Source organism: Acomys russatus, chromosome 30, assembly GCF_903995435.1.
Source record: "Acomys russatus chromosome 30, mAcoRus1.1, whole genome shotgun sequence".
NCBI classification, from domain to species: Eukaryota; Metazoa; Chordata; class Mammalia; order Rodentia; family Muridae; genus Acomys; species Acomys russatus.
The window spans coordinates 11,238,016-11,251,953 of NC_067166.1; the positions used below are offsets into that span (position 1 = coordinate 11,238,016).

At 44.7% G+C, this 13,938-nt stretch overlaps 1 protein-coding gene across 1 annotated transcript in view; it reads left to right on the forward strand.

The window, feature by feature from the left end:
- The window catches only part of Zswim6 (zinc finger SWIM-type containing 6), a 171,101-nt gene that overhangs the window by 98,522 nt on the left and 58,641 nt on the right, over positions 1-13,938 (forward strand). Inside the window, exon 2 of the mRNA XM_051172422.1 lies at positions 7,642-7,998. Within this exon, the coding sequence (XP_051028379.1) occupies positions 7,642-7,998 (357 nt within the window). The remainder of the gene's footprint in view (positions 1-7,641; positions 7,999-13,938) is intronic.

Genomic DNA, 13,938 nt, shown 5'->3' on the forward strand with positions numbered 1-13,938 from the left:
AGTTCCAGATCAGCCAAGGCTACACAGAGACACCTGTCTCAAAACAAAAAAACAAAACAAAACAAAGCTCACAACAACTACCCAACCAACAAAAAATTATTAGAAAGAACACCGAAAGGAAACAGAGTGGGCAAAAGAGAGGGAAAAAGATTGCAGTACTGAAAAGAACACATAGTTAGATGAACTGATGAAGGGAAATAAAAATATGAATAAAATCTTCTTTAAACGTTGCATGTTTAAAATACAGTGAAGTGAAAATAATACTAAAAGTGCAATAAAAAGAAAAAAGAGGAAGTGTTGGTGTAGTTTCTTTCCTTGAAAATTAGAGCTGCACATGCATGTGCAGTGTGAGGGCTCGCTGTGCTGTGTGCGGTGTGAGGGCTCAGTGTGCTGTGTGTGCGGTGTGAGGGCTCACTGTGCTGTGTGTGCAGTGTGAGGGCTCAGTGTGCTGTGTGTGCGGTGTGAGGACTCACTGTGCTGTGTGTGCAGTGTGAGGGCTCACTGTGCTGTGTGTGCAGTGTGAGGGCTCGCTGTGCTGTGTGTGCGGTGTGAGGGCTCAGTGTGCTGTGTGTGCGGTGTGAGGGCTCAGTGTGCTGTGTGTGCGGTGTGAGGGCTCAGTGTGCTGTGTGTGCGGTGTGAGGGCTCAGTGTGCTGTGTGTGTGGTGTGAGGGCTCAGTGTGCTGTGTGTGTGGTGTGAGGGCTCAGTGTGCTGTGTGCGTGGTGTGAGGGCTCAGTGTGCTGTGTGCGCGGTGTGAGGGCTCGCTGTGCTGTGTGTGCGGTGTGAGGGCTCAGTGTGCTGTGTGTGCGGTGTGAGGGCTCAGTGTGCTGTGTGTGCGGTGTGAGGGCTCAGTGTGCTGTGTGCGTGGTGTGAGGGCTCAGTGTGCTGTGTGTGCAGTGTGAGGGCTCAGTGTGCTGTGTGTGCGGTGTGAGGGCTCAGTGTGCTGTGTGTGCGGTGTGAGGGCTCAGTGTGCTGTGTGTGCGGTGTGAGGGCTCAGTGTGCTGTGTGTGCGGTGTGAGGGCTCAGTGTGCTGTGTGTGCGGTGTGAGGGCTCAGTGTGCTGTGTGTGCAGTGTGAGGGCTCAGTGTGCTGTGTGTGCGGTGTGAGGGCTCAGTGTGCTGTGTGCGTGGTGTGAGGGCTCAGTGTGCTGTGTGTGCAGTGTGAGGGCTCAGTGTGCTGTGTGTGCGGTGTGAGGGCTCAGTGTGCTGTGTGTGCGGTGTGAGGGCTCGCTGTGCTGTGTGCGTGGTGTGAGGGCTCAGTGTGCTGTGTGTGCGGTGTGAGGGCTCAGTGTGCTGTGTGCGTGGTGTGAGGGCTCAGTGTGCTGTGTGTGTGGTGTAAGGGCTCAGTGTGCTGTGTGTGCAGTGTGAGGGCTCAGTGTGCTGTGTGTGCGGTGTGAGGGCTCAGTGTGCTGTGTGCGTGGTGTGAGGGCTCAGTGTGCTGTGTGCGTGGTGTGAGGGCTCAGTGTGCTGTGTGTGCGGTGTGAGGGCTCAGTGTGCTGTGTGTGCAGTGTGAGGGCTCAGTGTGCTGTGTGTGCGGTGTGAGGGCTCAGTGTGCTGTGTGTGCGGTGTGAGGGCTCAGTGTGCTGTGTGTGCGGTGTGAGGACTCACTGTGCTGTGTGTGCGGTGTGAGGACTCACTGTGCTGTGTGTGCAGTGTGAGGGCTCAGTGTGCTGTGTGTGCAGTGTGAGGGCTCAGTGTGCTGTGTGTGCGGTGTGAGGGCTCAGTGTGCTGTGTGCGTGGTGTGAGGGCTCAGTGTGCTGTGTGTGCGGTGTGAGGGCTCAGTGTGCTGTGTGTGCAGTGTGAGGGCTCAGTGTGCTGTGTGTGCGGTGTGAGGGCTCAGTGTGCTGTGTGCGTGGTGTGAGGGCTCAGTGTGCTGTGTGTGCGGTGTGAGGGCTCAGTGTGCTGTGTGTGCAGTGTGAGGGCTCAGTGTGCTGTGTGTGCGGTGTGAGGGCTCAGTGTGCTGTGTGTGTGGTGTGAGGGCTCAGTGTGCTGTGTGTGTGGTGTGAGGGCTCAGTGTGCTGTGTGTGCAGTGTGAGGGCTCAGTGTGCTGTGTGTGCGGTGTGAGGGCTCAGTGTGCTGTGTGTGTGGTGTGAGGGCTCAGTGTGCTGTGTGTGCGGTGTGAGGACTCACTGTGCTGTGTGTGCAGTGTGAGGGCTCAGTGTGCTGTGTGTGCAGTGTGAGGGCTCAGTGTGCTGTGTGTGCGGTGTGAGGGCTCAGTGTGCTGTGTGCGTGGTGTGAGGGCTCAGTGTGCTGTGTGTGCGGTGTGAGGGGCTCAGTGTGCTGTGTGTGCAGTGTGAGGGCTCAGTGTGCTGTGTGTGCGGTGTGAGGGCTCAGTGTGCTGTGTGCGTGGTGTGAGGGCTCAGTGTGCTGTGTGTGCGGTGTGAGGGCTCAGTGTGCTGTGTGTGCAGTGTGAGGGCTCGCTGTGCTGTGTGTGCGGTGTGAGGGCTCAGTGTGCTGTGTGTGTGGTGTGAGGGCTCAGTGTGCTGTGTGTGCGGTGTGAGGGCTCAGTGTGCTGTGTGTGCGGTGTGAGGGCTCAGTGTGCTGTGTGTGCGGTGTGAGGGCTCAGTGTGCTGTGTGTGTGGTGTAAGGGGTCCATTTGCTAGATGTGGGCTGCATGAGGAGGTGTCTGCAGCCTGAAGAGGAGTCTGGGCCTGAGCAGCTCTTGTCTTTCCTTGCTTTCTGCTGCTGCAGAGAGCATGGAGGACATTCCTGCCAGCTGCCGGTGCTGTCTTCTTTTATGTTTGTGTTTTGTTCGTTTGCTTGCCTGTGAAGGGTCTTTGCTGTTCCACTTGGCTTTTTCAAGTGTGGACCAGGCATGTTCCCCCACCCACCCATTGTGGCTATGCTAGTTAGTTTTTCTTTTCCACTCTTGCTGTTTGACTGTAGTGTGTTGTCCGTCTTGTTCTTCCTCCGTGATCTCTTGTCTGCTTGTTTCAGTATTTTGATGACGTTTTCCATTGTGTTTTCTACTATTTAATTTGAAGAATTTTTTTTTTTCATTCCTAGAAGTTTTCTCCCTAGATCTGCACCCTAGAGTGACTAATGCTCTGTCTGGGGTATTTCCTGAGTGTTTTACAATCAACGGACGCAATGGCAGTGCTGAGTTCTGTAGGGGCAAAGGCCCTTGGCTGCCCCCCCCCCCCCCCGGAATGATGGAGCTGTGGATGTCAAGTAGTCCACAAAATTCAGAGATCTGGGAGAGTGTGTGTGTGTGTGTGTGTTTGGTTTTTCGAGACAGGGTTTCTCTGTGTAGTCTTGGCTGTCCTGGATTTACTTTGTAAGATTAGGCTGGTTTTGAACTCACAGAGATCTGCCTGGCTGGAGTTCCGGGATTCTAACCTACTGAAAAGATAACAAACTCCAGAGGTTGGTCTGTCCACTTACCACTTACTGCAGGCTCCTCCGAAGTTTCTCAGTTGATAAGCTTGGCTTCCTGTCATTTGAGGGTGTGCGTGTTGACCTGGTGTACTTCTCTGTTTGAGCCATGCCTCTGGTGCCTGCGTTTTTTGGCCTGTCAAAGAGTGCAGCTCTCTTGCTCTCCACCACTGCCTCACAGAGCTGCGCCTTGCTTTGGACTATGAAAGGCTAAAGTCAGGCTCTATGATGTGATTCTTCCCTGTCATTAGGTCTTAAGGGTAGCTCAGTTTTAAACAGTCTGTTGTTTCTCAAAATAGTGCCTACTACCCCATGTCATATACAATGACAAATTGGCCGGGCGGTGGTGATCCCAGCACTCAGGAAGCAAAGACAGGCAGATCTCTGTAAGTTTGAGGCCAGCCTGGTCTACAAAGTGAGTCCAGGGCAGCCAAGGCTACACAGAGAAACCCTGTCTTGAAAAAATAGCAACAACAAAAACAACAACAAATTGGGATTCTACTACTGCTGGAGGAATTGCTGTCTCACTGAATTTGAGTCTCATGTGATCCAAGGGTTTGTCCTTAAGCTAGGCCCACCAGTCTCTTTTCTCTACTGCTGCCTGGTTTGCCGTTCAAATAAGGTTTCTGCCCCCCCCCCCCCCCCCCCCCCCACTGCAGATCCCTGCGCCACATGAAGAATCTTCACCTTTGTGACTTTCTGAAGCCTTCCTGGTCCCTTTGCATAGAGCCAGTGCTTCTACTGACTCCTCCTTAGCCCGTGTAGTCTGCCATCTGACCTGGAGGCTCTCAAACAAACTTTGTTTCTTTGTTTTTGAGACAGGCTCTCACTTTGGCCTGGACCTCTCTGGCCTCCAGGCTGGCCTTGAACTTACAAACATTGGTCTGCTTCTGCTTCCTGAGAGCAGAGTTGGGATTAAAGGGATGCACCACCACACTCAGGCCTGAATGCATTTTAGAAGAAGGCTTAGAGTGATTTCTTCACGTTTAAATATTTTACCAGATAGTCCAGGCTTAGCCCTTTCTGTGCTCTGTGCATCATCACGGTTGGTCAGAGCTCCAGAAAGGACATGCGAACTTAGGAAGTGGTCCTGTTTCAGCTCACTCAGCACCTTCAGTGATCACCACAGCAGGAGGACAGAGTGTGAAGCAGGTGAAGCAGGAGGTCTTCCCAGCCCTCGTGATGTGGTGGAGGGACATGTGGTTTCCTGCCTCTTCTTTTGTGTGCATCGGTGTGATTTTAGGATTTTAGGATAGAATTTCAAAAGTTCCTCAAAGAGGCCAAAACACCATTATAAAATCCTGAAGTCGGCGTGTGGAATTTTCTTCATACTGACCTGGTACCCCATGGCCTTAGGAAGTTATACAGAGCTGCCTTTTATATATGAATGTGTCATTTCCTTGTATTTGAGTGCACTTTGTAACCCTCACCTGAAGGTGAAGGGAAAATTGCCCCACACCCATCAGATTGGCCTCCGTGAGCTAACTAACTGCTTCAGCATCACATGGAGCAGTGTGGCTGACCTGACAGATGAGCTGTGTGAAGAGGTGTCCTGGTAGATGTGCTGGAGAGAGCAGCAGGAGGAGCTCACTCAGGGAGCGAGTCACTGTTCTGTAGTCAGCAGGGTAGGGTGGCAAGGCACCTGCCAGACAACAGGAGACATTACCTTTTATTTAGCAAGATTTCCATTAGAGAAGGCTGGAATTTTTAAAGGAATTTGGGCACTTGAAAGATACTAGAATTAGGGGGAAAAATGAAATACCGTAATCTTTGATGAGCTCAGATTAATAAAGTTTTGTGACTTATTTTGTGTTTTGTGACCTCATATCTTTTAGATTAAGTTGTTTTTTGAGGTCAAAAATTTTAAAGTTTAATTTAAAAATCTGAATTGAAGAATAATCAATGTTTACTGTAGCAGTTGAATAATACATGGAAATTCCCTGCTAGCATTAACAATACTATATGAGGATTCACCGCTTTCTGACTTGTACTATGTAGCTTACATGAAAAAGATCATTTCTGCACTAGCTGTTGTAGTGCCTCGTCAGTTTTCCTAAGGATCTCTTTCTTTTAATAATCATTAGTGCTATTTAGAGAGCCTGTTCCCTTATCACCTTCTTGATTCTTGATTACGCTGATGATTACACATGGAGAGTGTGTGTGTGTGTGTGTGTGTGTGTGTGTGTGTGTGTGTGTGTGTGTGTACACCTCACACGTGATGATGAAGACTGATCTCCCAAGGGCCTAGCACATGGTAGGAATGTGCTACCCTCCCAGGCTATATTGTAAACTGTTTACTACCCAGCCTCCCCCTTTTGAGTCCTCAGTTACGGGCTTTGTCTATGTTTAGAATTCTCCAGTACATTTTTATGGAGGGGCAAGGGGACTGTGGTGGACAAGGGGAAAGGTGGCTGTGTTAAGTGGGAAGATGTTCATTTTATAAATCAATCAACTCTACATGCTATGGTATATGGCATCCATACATGTGAATATGTGACATGTGGAAACAATCTTCCTTGAACTAAATGTATATAATATGGTTGGGGCCTTTGTTCTGATTCAGACGTTTTTGTCGCATTTTGCCTATTCCATGCATTTTTATTACTATATATAGTATATCTGATATGTACTGACTAAGGCAAGATTGCCCTTATTTTTTCATTTTTACATTTTCCTCGGGTGTTTATGTATTTTTTTAATGGGTAAAACTTAAGAATGAAGAGACTATTTTCTCTGTACACTTTCTCTTCTTTTCCTAGAGAACTCTTGATCAGAAGGACAAAGGAAACTAAAATGTCTGTTTTTAAGTGGATTATATTTATGGGAGAAAAACCCAAATATCTGTTACATGGCAGCTTTCAAATTTTTCTATTGTGAAACAATAGTTTGTGTTTATGGAATACCCTTTTTAGAGTGATTTATTTGGTTAAAAATCATTACAATACATTTATCTTGTCAAGATGAAATTACCTCACTCTAGCAGGTCTGTGTTCTTTGGAAGAGTGGCCTAGGTAACTCAAGTGGGGTCCCACACCATACGTAGGGATTCTTGCTATTGTCCGCCAGTCACTCTCAAGCCACATGCTTGAGGGTTTTCTCCAGTTTTCACGTGGTTTGTGAAGGGGAACTCAGTCCCAGCCTGATAATTTTTTTTTTTGAAGTAGCATAAATAGCAGAAGGCCAAGAGAATGCTGAGGGCTTCATTATTCAGCGCTCAAGTTTCTGTCAGGCATTTGAAGTCATGTGGTAAATGTGAGCCCTTGATGCTGCTGAAGGCGTCTCCTCGCCATAGGGCTTATCCTTCACCAGTGAGTGTGGCTGGCGGAATGGATGTTTACCCCTTGCCTCTCCTCAGCCCGCCAAACTTCAGGGTAGCTTTCCTGTGCATTTAAGGGGAAAGTCCAGGGTTGCTTGCTGGCCACGTAGGCCACAACTGATTGGGACACAGTGGTCGTTGAAGACATTTGCAGTTGGCTTAGCTAGAACTCTCCAAGAGCAAATGGCCTCCTTGTGGGGCAAGCATTGTGATTCTGGCTCTTTGTAAGCAGCGCCCAGCTGGCCATTGATGATGGAACCTATGGAAGGTTCCTGTCTATTTCTAAGTTGAACGTCCGTTGCCTCCAATGCCCTATTCTTATTGGTGATACCACATTGTGGGGGTTATGTGTGTATTTAACCCTGTATTTAAGCTTTCCTCTATTCAAGGTTAAGAGTGTAACCATGTGATTTACTCAGTGTGAAATGCATGAACAGCTGTAGGGTTTACAGCTCTCCCTATAGCTGCTTTGATACTGCAGTTTGGGGGCATTGTCATATATATGTTAATATATCATACAAATACATAAATTTATAAACATCTATGTATTGCAGAAACATATTGTATTAAGAAGTTTCTCTGGTCCAAGTCTTCCCTTGCCTTTACAGTGTTGATTGCTAGCTTCATGGCAGCCCAGAACAAATGTGAAGGGGAGTGCGCAGTTTGGCTGAGAAAAAAAAGCTAAATAAGCCAGGTTACTTTAAACATACAAGGTGGGGGGGGCACCACAGTGCTCCTCTGCTCTAGATGTCAGTCACGCATCCCGCAAGTACATGAGTACAGAAGTGATGCTGTGAAGTAACCGCTCACTGGAGGTGTTGAAGACATACTGCAGTCAGTGGCTTAATTTTGCGGTACCAAGTATCATTTGTCCAGAGCCACCTGTTTCCAAGAGTTAGGACTTTTCATAGCGTCTGAGGACAGAAGCTGAACTCTCCCTTTCTTGTCACCTAGGTTTCCACTTGAGTGGCACAGTGACAGAACCTGCAACACAATCGGAGCCAGAAACCGTTTGCAACGTGGCCATCAGCTTTGATCGTTGCAAGATTACCTCAGTGACCTGCAGCTGTGGAAACAAGGACATATTTTACTGTGCCCATGTTGTGGCGCTGTCTTTATATCGCATCCGCAAGCCAGATCAGGTCAAGCTTCACCTGCCCATTTCAGAGACTCTCTTCCAGATGAACAGAGACCAGCTGCAGAAGTTTGTTCAGTATTTGATCACAGTGCACCACACAGAAGTCTTGCCGACTGCTCAAAAGCTCGCAGACGAAATTCTGTCCCAGAATTCAGAAATCAACCAAGTTCATGGTGAGTACTGCCGACGACGGAACTTTTCTCAGAGTATTTTTCATTTATAAGTTCAATTATGCATAAAATGAATTAAGTGTGAGAAGTAGGTTATCAGCAATACTCTTTGATAGAGAGAGATTAACTTAGTTTTATATGCTACAGCATTTCTTTTGAAGTATTTTATGCTAGAAGGCAAGCCCTTTGGAGAAAAGGGGTCTTTTAGGAAAGGGGTCTCGTTAGGTATGGCTCAGACTGGCCTTGAGCACAAAATTGTCCCTTCTTAGCCTCCTGCCCCTGCCTCCCACCTCCCCGAGATTGCGTGTGCCACAGCACATCTGACAGCAGCAAGCTTTCTGTGCTCAGAAAAATCTCACTTGTTAAAGCCAAATTGTTCTACACTTCATTTAGTTTAGTAACATTTCATTTAGTATTAGCTATTAGTTATATAAAACACTTGTCATTTAATTTATACTTTTAAGCAAATGAGCATGTACATATTTAGTTTTTTCACTTTTAAAATTTACTTTCTAGGCTGGGTGTGGTGGCGCACGCCTTTAATCCCAGCACTTGGGAGGCAGAGGCAAGTGGATCACTGTGAGTTCGAGGCCAGCCTGGTCCACAAAGTGAGTCTAGGACAGCCAAGGCTACACAGAGAAACCCTGTCTCAAAAAAACAAAACAAAAATTTAAATTAAATTTAAAATAAAACTTACTGTCTAGTGCAGGGAAAATTCTATGTGATACTTTAAAAGAAAATAAACTTAAGAAAAATATTACAGCTGATTTAGAGTTTATGAGATACACGCACACACACACATATATATACATATATATTTATATCTAAAAAACAGTTTTCTTTTAAATTAACTCAAAAGAATATATGGGAAAGTTCAGAAATATATCCACTAACATCTTTTTCCATACAATATACTACTAAAATGTAAATAATGCTAGCCTGGGGAGATGGCTCATCCACTGCTGTGCCGGCCTTCACTTTGTGCTTTTTAAATTTTAGAAATGATTTTGTAAGTAATTAAAAATATATTGAGGAAAGTATCATATCATGGTCTTGGCTAAGCAGGCCAGGGACCTAATATTATTAAATTTATTTTACTATTTTATAATATAATATATAATACAATATAGTTTTGTAAGTGTTTTTAAAGTTGTTACTTCATAGTGCAAGTAGAAATCTTTATGGCAAGCAGTGTTAAGTCATTTAAAAACTAAGAGATGTCACTCTGTATATGAAGTCTGACTACTGACAACAAGTACAGCAAACTAGCACCTAGGCCAAGCAGCAGACAGCTCTGAGCATGTGTGAGGTCTCCATGTCCCGCCCCTACAGGGTGCCCCTGAGTTGTGTTGTAATTTCTTCTTGGGTAGTAGAGGCATTTTTACATCATTAAATGCTGGTTTATCTTGATCTGTTTTTTAAGCTCTATATATCATACAGTATGAGTTCTATACATCTTGCTTAAAGTCTTAATAGTAGAAACACCCATGTTTCATGTGCCTGTAATTCATTTGTTGTCATTTATTGGATGTTTCCCTGTCTCATACAGGGAATTACAGTGTGACCCACATATACATATTAGTGTAAAATGTACAAAATAAAAAGCAAAATTAATTTTAATGAAATTTTATGATTCATATATAAATATTGCTTCAACAAAAATATTTATATTTTTGATTGTAGCCTAGTCTGTTAAAGAGTTGTTAAGCCATCTCTCAAACCCAAAAAATATCTATATAGTTTATAATTTTAGATCACTATCAGCCTTATTTTCAGTTAAATATTTTATAAGTAAAATTCAGTATATTCTTTTCAATGAATCCATAAGATTTTATACTGTTACGATGTATAAAATAACAAGCACTGTAAGTTGTTCAAAATGGTTATGCTTATGTGCCAGTGATGCTGTGAAAGTGCATGTGCTTCATGTTTGTGTGTGTGTGTGTGTGTGTGTGTGTGAGTGCATGTGGAGGTTGACAGGGTATTTTCAAAATCATTTAGGGACATTTATAACTCTAAAATTTGGTGCCTGCTTTCATGCTTATAATACCCCAAATCACACGAGACCCACATGCAAGTCTGTAGCCCTGCATGGCTGGTGGTAGCATTGCTTTGGAGTATTCTGGCTATGAGAATGTCAGTATTTATTTGTCCGCCCTACTGATGATGGGCCTTGTTTACAATAACGCTGCTGTGAATGTGTTTTCAGAAGTCTCCTGGCACTGTGTGTGATACGTGGTTTTTATGTCCAAGGCAGTCATATGTGCAGTCAGATTTCTCGTGGTGCTCCCCATGTCGGCTCTGCTATGTCTCAGTAGCTATCATAAGGTGTGTGGAGCATTTCACTGGCAAGAGGCTGCCACTGTTAAATCGCGAGAATGACCATCTGTGCTGCAGAGGTGCCGTCAGCCTCCAGAAAGCACGTGCGTTTAAGAGTTGTCAAGTAGGCTTCTGCCCTAGAGGATCGGTCATCTTACGCACCCCTTGCTGCCTTGGGATAATCCACACTAGCCCACAGTCATCCCAGAGACTTCTCAAGAGCATTTCAGGTAGTGCCCCTCAGCACGTGGGTCACAGCCCCCTGGAGACTCATATCAGATATTTACAGTTCCTAACATACAAAAGTACAGTTACAAAGTAGCAATGAAACGATTTTATGCTTGGGGGTCACCACAACATGAGGAACCGTATTAAAGGATTGCTGCATTAGGAAGGGGGAGAATCACTGATTTAGAGCTTATTAACCTTTTCATTGGACGTTGACAAATAAGATAGTTCTTTTTTCTCTTTTATTTTTCCTTAGTTCAAATAACACATTGTTCTTTAAATTTTAGTTTAACTGATGGGCCTATCAATAATTATATATTCAATGCAGTTATCTTGCTGTGAAGGTTAATAGCTCCTGGAGTTTCTTATTTTAAACCTTTTTTTTTTTTTTAAGTTTATTACCAAGTTGAGATAGTGTTCCTAATGCAGTCATGTAAACTATGATTGTTTGCAGAAATGTGGTCACATGACATTCCTTTCAGAATTTCTGAGATTGAAACAGCACCATTTAAGAAACTATAATGGACAGTGCAGGTTAGCTTGGAATCTGATTTTCAGAGCCTGTGTCTGAGAAGAGCTGCTTGAGAGCAGAGGACCTGAGTGGAGTGCACTTCCAGCTTTCTCGCTACTCAGTCTCTCATTGCATTTGAGCCTAGAAACGTGCGTTCCACTCTAGCGTGACAGTGGTCAAGACGGGTGGGAAACAGGCCATGGCCTCACAAGAGGCAGCTTAACTTTAACTGTTAGATTAATGGCATGACATAATGTAAGATTAATACTGTTCCACAGGTATTTGACCATGTGGTTTCACCTGCGTTCATATTAAATCTGTTTACAAGACAGCACTTTCCTGTATAATTTTGAGCCTTTTTTTTAATTTGAGAAAAATGCCTTGAACATGATTTTGGGGTGACCTTCTCTAAAGAGAAGAACCAACTTCTAATGAGATAAACAGGGCCAGTATATGATTTTGACTTAATTATTTTAGCCAGTCTCGTGATGACATGGTTTAGCATATCTGCATCCCTTTTGAAAGAAAGGTGAATACCTTACAAGTAGCTACAAAAATTTTTATTTTTTATTTATTTTTTAATTGGCTTTTTGAGACAGGCTTTCTCTGTGTAACAGCTCTGGCTCTCCTGGAACTTACTCTGTAGTCCAGGCTGGTCTCGAACTCACAGAGATCCGCCTGCCTCTGCCTCCCGAGTGCTGGGATTAAAGGCGTGCGCCACTACCGCCCAGCTTACAGAAATTTTTTTGATTATACTTATTCTTTTTTGTGTGTGAATTTACTTCCTGCCTTCTTAAAAGTTTTTTTCTTTTTCTTAGTATTTTGAAATATTTTTGAAAAAGAGTTATATCTTGAGGAATTCAACATTTCATTTGTGTTATTCCGTATATGTTAGCTCAGCATTGCGAGTGGACAGTGGCAGTAACGTGTATGTGGTGAGGCCTGTGTGACTACCGACTGCAGTGTGGGCACTGTTGTTAACAGTCCTACTGTCAGGTCTTTTCCATTTCATCGTGTTTCATACATTTTTTTATATGACTTGATGATAAAATTAATCATATGCACAAAGTGGCTGCAGGGTATTTAACGTTAATATCCTACCAGGGACATTGTAGTTCTGAAAATTTTCTTGAGCCAACTGTTTGCTTTTATCTTTCTGTTCTAATACACGTTTCTTCCTTTAACGTCTTTGCTAAGTACTCAGCAGTAGAGACAGTGATTTCCAGGCCCTGCTTCCCTAGCTTAGCTGTGTGAACTGCTGCTTCTCTGGCTCTGTTTCCTACTAAAGGAGGAAACACACTAGCCCGGTGTGACGGTGAGTGCTGTGATCTCAGGGCTCTAGGAAGGCAGAAGCCGAACTGCAGCGTTGAGGCCAGCCTGGCTTGTATATGTAGCACGGCCCTGTCTCAAAGCATGTCCCCAAAGGAGATGGCATTCTAAATCGGCAAGTTGTGGCATAGGGACAGAATATTGAACTTGAGCACATAGAGTGCCGGAGTGTCATTGGTATGTGTCACCTGGTTTGAATGTGGCGGAGCACATTTTCCCTCATGCTTAAAATGTTCATCCTCGTGTATGATAGCTCTAGAAAAAAATGATGGCATGGATATATAGGACGATAGTAAAAAGATATTCAACGGCATCTCATTGGGACACCCTTACGATAGTTTGAGAAGAGAGCAAAGGACTGGCAAAATGACTCAGCAGCCGAAGGTGCTTGCCACCAAGCCTGACTACCTGGGTTTAATCCCTGGAGCCTCCAGGCATAGAAAGAGAACTGGTTGCCCAGGCAGTCCTCCATGGTCCTTGAATACCTTAAGTCCCCTCCCACACAGTAAGCAGAGAGCTAGTGATGAAAAGGAGAGTTAGAGGTAGTCTTTGCTTTCCCCAGACCCCATGACACCCATTTCTTTTTGTTTTACTGACCACCCACAGGCTAGCTTCTACTGCGCAAACTACAAAAAGGAACAGGTCACAGGGAAAGTCGTACTGATCTTGACCTTGAGTGAAAAGGAAGTCATTTAGTGACTTTTTCAAACCCAGGCCCTGGGCCAGTTCCCAAAGTAGGCCAATGCTCTTGTATGTACTCCAGATACCAGCCCAGTAGCTGCAGTACCCAAGGCATTCACTGCCGTGTCACAGAGGGTCTATGTGACCTCTCAACTCTGGCATATCTGCAGAAACACAGACCACAACCAGGATCTGCACTTGAAAGGCTCGTCTCCTTTTGGTACTCCCAGCTGCGCATTTGATACTACTGTATTTCTTTTTTAAAATAATTTTATATTTATCGAAAAGGAATTTTCTCATACAGTATTTTTATCATGGTTTCTTCTTATAAAACTGAGACTAAATCCATCTTGCTTGTCTACCCTTCTTAATTTAGCCTTCAAATACTACTTTGAATCATTTTATTTATCAATCTATGTCAGCCTCCTGGTTAAACTACGAAACAAGTCTACATACAAGTTCCTTTTTCATTTGACAGTAAACGTGGAGACTCATATTCTGACCTGTGTATGTTGGTAGCATGTCTGAACACAACACACATTCAAGTGTAATTGGACTTGCGTTAGCAAACAGCCTGTGGGAGCATCCTAGGGAGGCATTTGATTATTAGCAGCCCATCTTTATGGAGCACTGTAATGTCAACAGTTGGTACAAAGTATGGTCTACTGGTGGTCAACATAACAAGTACCTTGTGCACCGGAGAAAGTTGCTCTGACTACACTATCTTGAAAAGATAGTGATATGAAGCCTAAAGGAAACGCTTAAGAGTGGATTTTGGAAAAAATCATAGTAGTTAGAGAAGTATGTGTAGACAAAAAGATAAATAAATCCTCAGTGGCTCCCTGCTCCCAGAGCCAGTGCCCACCATAGCACCC